At 45.2% G+C, this 8,151-nt stretch overlaps 1 protein-coding gene across 1 annotated transcript in view; it reads left to right on the plus strand.

The window, feature by feature from the left end:
- Positions 1-8,151, plus strand: part of ELMOD3 (ELMO domain containing 3) — a 37,478-nt gene that overhangs the window by 26,135 nt on the left and 3,192 nt on the right. The window contains exons 10-13 of the mRNA XM_037734687.1: positions 1,054-1,184; positions 6,960-7,036; positions 7,344-7,471; positions 7,977-8,145. Of these exons, the coding sequence (XP_037590615.1) occupies positions 1,054-1,184; positions 6,960-7,036; positions 7,344-7,471; positions 7,977-8,145 (505 nt within the window). The remainder of the gene's footprint in view (positions 1-1,053; positions 1,185-6,959; positions 7,037-7,343; positions 7,472-7,976; positions 8,146-8,151) is intronic.

The raw sequence follows: 8,151 nt of genomic DNA on the forward strand, positions 1-8,151 counted from the left end.
TTAAATCTTCTACTTTAACAGGCCTCCTCTGTTACTGTGCCAGCAGGGTAAGGAGGGATGTCACCTTGTTACTGCCAGGTGGGGTGGAGGTGCACGTATCCCACTTGGCTTGTGCTAATACCAAGTTTGAGACCAGCCTGGCCAACATGGCTGGTGGTGCAGGGATGCCTCATTTCTGTTCCCATGTGGCTTCTACGTCTCAGAGGAGGCAAAGGCAGCTCCTTAACACTGGGAAAGATAAAGTCCTAGCTCCCCGCTCGGCCTTCTCTGACGCTACGCTAGTGGAGCTAAGGGATGCCTTGTGGAAGACACCCCTTCCAAGACAGGGTGGAAGTCTAGGGTCCCCACTCAGCCTTTGCTGGAGAAGAGTGGGAATGGGGCCACATCTTTCTCTGTGATGTTTAGCTGTAGTAGGGTGGATGCTGGCCAAAGCTTTCTGTTTTGCTGCACTGCCCCTTGCCCCACCCTTTGACTAGAGAGAGCAGCTTTCTTTGGGGCTTTTTGGTCTGCTCCCAAGTTGGCATTTCTAGGTTGCTGTCTTTTCCAGCACCAGTTGGGATGTATTAAGCAAAAAGAAACCCAGGAATTCACTAGAGAGTCATTTCTCAGCTCTCAAGATCCCTAGCTAGTCTGTCTTCCCTCCTTTCAGAGTCTTCTGTTTGTTTTATATGTTAATGTCCAGGGCTTTTAAAAGCTGTACCTAGTGGGAAGAATAGGCAGAAAGTGCATTGTTCATCTTGTTCCAGAACCATAAATTCAGCCTTTTTTGTAAAGGATCACTCTGGTTGTTTTGTGGAGAAATGACTATCGAGGGTCAGGCAGCAGCAAGAAAACTGATGTGGGAGGCTGCCCCCAGGGTGCTGGGGTCACCGTTTGGTGCATAGCCCCTGCTTAGCTCATGAGAACGAGTCCCACAAATGTGGCAGAAAGTGGACCTGTGCTGCTCGTTTTCTGCTAGCCTGGGAAGAGGCCAGTGTCAGGGCAGTTTCCCACACTGAGCCCTTAAAGCACTGCTTGCTGCCACACCCTGTTTCCTCATGGTCTTTGTTACAGGAGCAAATCCAGCCACAGACCTGAGAGGCGCAGGTTTCCTTGCCCTCCTGCATCTGCTCTACCTGGTGATGGACTCAAAGACCTTGCTGATGGCACAGGAGATTTTCCGCCTGTCTCATCACCACATCCAGGTGAGACTTTGGTGGAAAACCAGAAGAAAGGAAAGGGCTGTGGAGCTAGGACCTGACTGGCCCAGAGGGCTCCCAGGACAGCTGAGACTAACCAGAAATGGCTTCCCCATCAGTCTGACCTGCATTGAAATATGAGCTCTACCACTCATGAGCTGTGTAGCTCAAGTGAGTTCCTCAACTCCTCAGAGCCATGGTTTCCTCATCTGGAGAATAGAAATCATAGTGTGAACCCTGAAAATCTGAGGTCTCAGTTAATTTAGAAAGTTTGTTTTGCCAGGGTTGAGAACGCGCACCCATGACACAGCCTAAGGAGGTCCTGACGACATGTGCCCAGGGTAGTCACAGCACAGCTTGGTTTTATACATTTTAGGGAGATATGAGACATCAATTAACATATGTAAGATGAGCATTCATTCCAGAAAGGCAGGACAACTAGAAGCAAAAGCAGGAGGACTCGAAGCAGGGAAGGGGCTTCCAGGTCTTAGGTAGAGAAGAGATAAATGGTTGCATTTGAATTTCTGATTAGCATCTCCAAAGGAGGCAATAAGATACACATTTATCTGAGAGAGCAGAGGGGTGACTTTGAATAGAATGGGAGGCAGGTGTCCCCTAAGTAGTTCCTAGCTTGACATTTCCCTTTAGCTTAGTGATTTGGGCAGCCTAAGATATTTTCCTTTCACATTTCCCCTCTTTTCTTTTTAAAAATCTTTTGAAGAAAACATTTTAGAAAAAAATGAGTGTCTGGTCTTAGGTTTTATCTGATCAGTCATGGCCAGGCTGGTTTATTCCTAAATGGTTAGGTCCTGAGTTATTAGGAAAGTTCATTTTTAGAAGATTGTGAAGTCTCATATCCTATGAAGAGAAAATACAGAGAGGGAGAGAAACAACAACAAACAAAAGAATAATCCTGGAAAATCAATATAGGCCACATTACTCTGAAGTCTATATATCAGTAGGTAGGTATGAAAGTGGCTTAGGTATGTAAATAGGTTGCTGTTATTTTCTTCTGAAGTTGTCTGGCTTCAGTTTGCAGGGCTTTAAGAAAGCACAGCTTAGTTTTCAGTGACTCCAAATTAGGAAAATGGAAAAAAAAGGAGGAAAATAAATTGAAAACATTATTTTGAAGGCTTGTAACCAAGAAAAATTAAGATTCAGCCCTAACTGTAGAAAATTATAAAAATTAAAAAACATTAGGCAAGACTAGGATCTAACAACAGGTGTACTATAGTTTTGAAACATAATTTTTCTTTCACCACACAACTGGAGAAACTGGTTATTTTACCAAACAACTGCGATTCACTCTGGAAACGTGAATTTCCTCTTCTCTTGAGGTTTCAAGATAAACCTGGGGCTCCTGAGCCTGTCATAAAGTGACATTCTTTACTTAACACAAGTCAGAAACTCTGTTCAGGGACTGTGTACAAACAATATGAGGCCAGTTTCCCAAAGGCTTTATTGGTGCCATAAATCAAATTTGATTTCTTAAAGGAAAACACACCATTCTTTCCTTTAAGGAATAACCATTCTTTGGCAAAATAGCCAGTTTCTCCAGTTGTGTCCCGTTACAAATGAAAACAGATTCTTATTGCACTTATGCAAATAACTGTACTACCTTAAGAATACTCACAAATAGTTTCCAAATTCTGGATAAATCAGGTAGAGAGAAACAAATACGCTCCAAATTTTGTTCTTAGGAGGATACTAATTTGTTAAAAACTGTCAATAGCTCAAAAGGAAAGTTTCAAGACTCTGAAAAACAAAACAAAGGATCAGCAATGTTTTAAGCAAAAAGTTAAAAAAATTAGTTCAGTTCATGCAGTTTAATTCCTGTTCTGCTTTGATATTCATGAACATTTTAGCTCTCCATGAGTCTGAAAGTTTTTCCTCTATTCTGATGTCACAGTCTCCAAAATTATCAGAAACCTGCATTCAAAAGCCCTGTTGGAGTTTTATAGCTGATTATTATTATTATTTATTTAGTTTTAGACTAGTCTTTCTCTATTGCACAAGGTGGAGTGCAGTGGTGTGATCTTGGCTCACTGCAACCTCTGCCTGCCAGGTTCAAGTGATTCTACTGCCTCAGCCTCCTGAGTAGCTGGGATTACAGGCACCTGCCACCATGCCCAGTTAATTTTTATATTATTAATAGAGACAGGGTTTTGCCATGTTGGCCAGGCTGGTCTCAAACTCCTGACCTCAAGTGATGTGCCTGCCTCAGCCTCCCAAAGTGCTGGGGGATTACAGGTGTGAGCCACCATGCCTGGCCTTTTATAGCTGATTATAAAACCACAAAGAGGACCAAACAACACAACAGTTGTCCATGGATGACAAAAAGTTTTAAGGCAGCCATAGTCAAAGACACAATTGACAAGGAAATTTGTTACCTCTATGGCACACAATATTTTAACATAACAATTATAATTACTACTGATAATGTACACTAAGTTATATCAGAATTATAGGAGTTTCCTGTAATTGTGGAATACATAGCAGTAACATATTTATACAAATATAGCCCAAAGAAAACTATACATTATTTCATATTTGACAATGCTTTCTATAAATTTTTATACTAAATAAGCCAAATTATGTCAATTTTGGACTTCAGGGAGCCTAATATCTTAAAGGATTAATTAGGTCAGAAAGAGACATAATTTATGATTTGATTTTGGAAAGTTTGTCAAATATCAAAAGTTTAAAACTTTCTATCACAAAATAGGATCACAGGTCATTGTAAAATAAGTCATTCTTTTAACAAAAGCAGTAACTCAAGGATTTCAAAAACAAGGTGAAAATCTTTACTCTTGAGAGAGGAGACTTGATTTTTTAAGCAGTAAGCCCTAATAAAACAGCATGAGTGCTCACTTCGGCAGCACATATACTAAAATTGGAATGATACAGAGAAGATTAAGCATCACATGTTCTCATTCATAGGTGGATGTTGAACAGTGAGAACACATGGACACAAGGAGGGGAGCATCACACACTGGAGTTTGTTGGGCAGGGTGGGCTAGGGGAGAGACAGCCGGGGTGGAGAGATTGGGGAGGTTGTAACATGGGGAGAAGTGCCAGATACAGGTGACGGCGGATGGAGGCAGCGAACCACCTTACCATGTAAGTACCTATGCAACAACCCTGCATGATCTGTACATGTACCCCAGAACCTAAAGTACAATTTAAAAATTGTAGTAGTAGCTATTGTATTCCTCAATGCCATGCACTTGCAAGTTTTAAAAATGCCACTTTCGGCCAGGCACGGTGGCTCACGCCTGTAATCCCAGCACTTTGGAAGGCCAAGGAGGGTGGATCACAAGATCAGGAGTTCAAGACCAGCCTGACCAATGTAGTGAAACCCCATCTCTACTAAAAATACAAAAAAAAATTAGCGAGATGTGGTAGCATATGCCTGTAGTGCCAGCTACTCGGGAGGCTAAGGCAGAAGAATCACTTGAACCCAGGAGGCAGAGGTTGCAGTGAGCCTAGATTGCGCCACTGTACTCCAACCTGGGTGACAAAGTGAGACTCTTTGTTTCAGGGGAAAAAAAAAATCTCTCTCATAGAGTTGTTGTAATGATTAGTGACTTGACTCCACCTAGTGAGGCACTAGCACTGGATTTCCAAGACCACTCCCAGGTTCAATGATTCCTGAGAGACTCAAGGGACTCCATGTATCCACATGTAGTTTTTTGTATTTAGAGTTCTGATTTAGTACAATGGAAGCAAAATCAGCAAAGGGAAAAAGTGCATGGGACAAAGTCCATAGGAATCCAGGTGCTAATGTCCAACAGGCCTCTCCCAGTGGAATCACACAGAATGCACTTTATTCCTGCACTGCCAAATTACGCAACACGTGTCAAATGTTGCCAATCAGGGAAGTTTATTAGAAGTACCCAGTACTCACGGTTTTCACTGGGTGCTGGTCGGCACCCTCTGCCAGCACATAGCAAAATTCTAGAGTCAGAGGGAAAGCTGGTGTTCAGCCTAAAGTATCTTTTTTGTGTTTGTTTTTTGAAAAAAAAAAAATTTGTAGAGACAGAGTCTCACCATGTTGCCTAGGCTGGTCTTGAACCTCTAGAGTTGAGTAACCCATCGACCTGTAATCCCAAAGTGCTGGATTGTGAGCCCTGGGCCCAGCCAGCATAAACTATCTTGTTTGCATGAGCAGTTGAGGAACAGTGTTAGGGAATGATGGGAACCATCTCAAAATCCAAGTTCTCAGCTGTCAGCCATGGCGTGATGTAAGAATTTTCTGAGACTGAGGCTCTAAGGAGTCTCAGGCCTGCGTGTTAACTTTTTTCTGCACAGTACTCAAAGTTTATTTATTTCCTTTTTGCTCTTGAGAGATGGGAAGGCCGAGTTTCTTAGAGGTTGGGTCTAAGAATGACACCTGAATTCCAGATCTTGACCTGGCTACCTGCTAGCTTTGAGAAGGCCAAGGACACACAGCTACCAGGTAGCCAGGCCAAGATCTGGAATTCAGGTGTCATGGAAGACCCTGAGAAAAACCTGTGTCTCAAGTATCTGCTTTCTTTTCTTTAAAAAAAAAAAGAAGAAGAAAAGAAAAATCTCTGTGGAGCCAGAAGACCTTCTACAGTCTAGCATTGTCCAAAAGAACCTTCTGCAATGACAGAAGTGTTCTAGATATTGGAAATGCACTATATAGTACAGCAGCCACTAAGCACATGTGACTACTGAGCACTGGAAATGTGGCTACTGTACTAAGGTAGTAGCTACCACCACTAAGCTGGACTTTTATTTGTTTTTAATGTATAATTCATTTAAATAGCTACATGCAGCTGGTCACCACCATACTGGACAGTGCAGTCTATACCATAATGTAATGGATTTTTCTTCTCTTGGGAAGCAGGTGGGATAAATAGACCTTGGCTCTTGTTCTGTACTAAGGAACGCACTGGTCTATGTGCTCCTCTCGCTGGGTATCCTCGTGTATGTGCAACAGGAGAAAATAACATGTCATGTCTGCAAATTCCCTGGAAAAAAGCCCTTTCCATTCAGAGATTATGCAAGCTTGGTTTCATTGTTATTAAAGAAAGGAGCTTGCCTGACTGAAAATAGAGCAGTAAAGCTGTCCCTGTAGGGGATCCTGAGGCCTGTCCTGGTGAAGCGCCCCTGCTGGACTCAGGCCTGTCCTGTTGACAGCCCCTTGCTGGACTCAGGCTGTCTCCTCTTGGGGTCTGACCTGCATAGCCCACGCAGGCCTCTGTGTTATGGAGAGATGGGGTGTGCCCATAAGTCAGGTTGACCTTCTACCCACGTGTGTCTTCTCTGTCTGCCTTAGGATGAGATGCTCATGAGCAGTCAGACAACCAGAAGCCCAGAAAAGGGTAGAGGAGACTTTTAAGAACCTGTAGGGTTAGTTAGAGCACTGAGCCCTCTCTTCTGTCTACATCCTGATGCCAGGAGGTGATGTGGGCCAAGGGGGTGAGTCTGCTGCAGGCCAAGGAGAGCTCATGGGTCAGGATGATGAAGAGGCTGGAGAGCTCACACGGGTGTTACACACAGCAGCTCTGGAACAAATAACCTCAGTTGGTATCCTGGTTCCCATGCCTTAGGAAAGTTACTTCAGGTCACCGAGCCTTAGTTCCTCATCTGTAAGATGGGAAGAAGATTATTGTGAAAATTAAGTGGAAGCAATAATAATATCGGCTGTTGCCTCTGGAGCTGTGCTTGTCTGTGAGCCACACCAGGCTGCAGATGACAGGAAACACGGTGAGGGCTGGAGCTGCTGCTGACTGGGTGCCCCCTCCATTCCAGCAATTCCCTTTCTGTTTAATGTCCGTGAACATCACCCGCATTGCCATCCAGGCCTTGAGAGAGGAGTGTCTCTCCAGGTGAGTCCCCAAATGCCAGCTGGTTAGAGTGACCCAGCAGAGCCTGGTTCCTCCCCACTCCGGCTTCATTTTCCACAGCTCTACTTCACCTGCTGGCTCCTGGAGGGCCTGGACAAAGTCCCCATGCACCATTCTCCCTGGGACGTCTCTCCTCCCACCCCTGGCCTCATGTCAGGCTCCTGCGGAATGGTGGGGGCATCCTGGGTTTGGGCTGGCTCCCCTGGGGAAATGGGGAGGGAGGGTGGGAGGGCACCCAGCTCTCAGCCTTCATCCACTGCTGAGCAGGTCACCCCCGCTTGTCCTGCAGAGAGTGTAATCGGCAGCAAAAAGTCATCCCCGTGGTGAACAGCTTCTATGCCGCCACGTTCCTCCACCTCGCACATGTCTGGAGGACACAGCGGAAGACCATCTTAGACGCAGGCTTTGTCCTCAAAGGTGAGCTCTTTCTTCTGGGGAGGCCTAGGCTCCCGATTGCACAGTGTCCCTGGTTCAGAGAGCCCAAGGTGGTTGCTAGACTGGTTTGGGCTGCAGTTCTTCCCCATCCACACTTTCTCAAATTCCAGCTTACCAAAGTCTTCATCACCCACCCCCTGGAGCCTGCTGGGTCTCCTTTCTCTGCCCCCACTGTCGCCCTTTTCTGGCCTTATACTTATGAAGAGCATATATTCTGATCAAAAATTGGGAGCCAGGGTCCAATAGTTGGAGTATTCAAAGTTGCAATTGTCCAGACAATTGTCCAGGTAGAGTGTGTGGCCCTTGTGGCTGTATCTGGCTCTCTGGCTGACCTCTCTGGTAATCTCTCCATCTGAGGCTCTTTTACATTTTTCTCTATGGGATAGGGGTTGGGGGTTCTCCCTAGAGCTGCTAGGCTCGAGACCCTGACTATTGTGCCACCCAGAGCCCCCTCAAGCCTTCTGCTCCCCACTTCTCTCTGTTGCAGACTTGGAAGTATTGGCCAAGAAGAGCCCACGGCGACTGCTCAAGACCCTGGAGGTGTATTTGGCCAGGGTGTCAAAGGGACAGGCCTCCTTGTTGGGAGCACAGAAGTGCTACGGGCCAGAAGCCCCTACCTCCAAGGATCTCACCTTCACAGGTGTATGTGACCTGCAGCCTCA

This window comes from Cebus imitator, unplaced genomic scaffold (assembly GCF_001604975.1).
Source record: "Cebus imitator isolate Cc_AM_T3 unplaced genomic scaffold, Cebus_imitator-1.0 Scaffold655, whole genome shotgun sequence".
NCBI classification, from domain to species: domain Eukaryota; kingdom Metazoa; phylum Chordata; class Mammalia; order Primates; family Cebidae; genus Cebus; species Cebus imitator.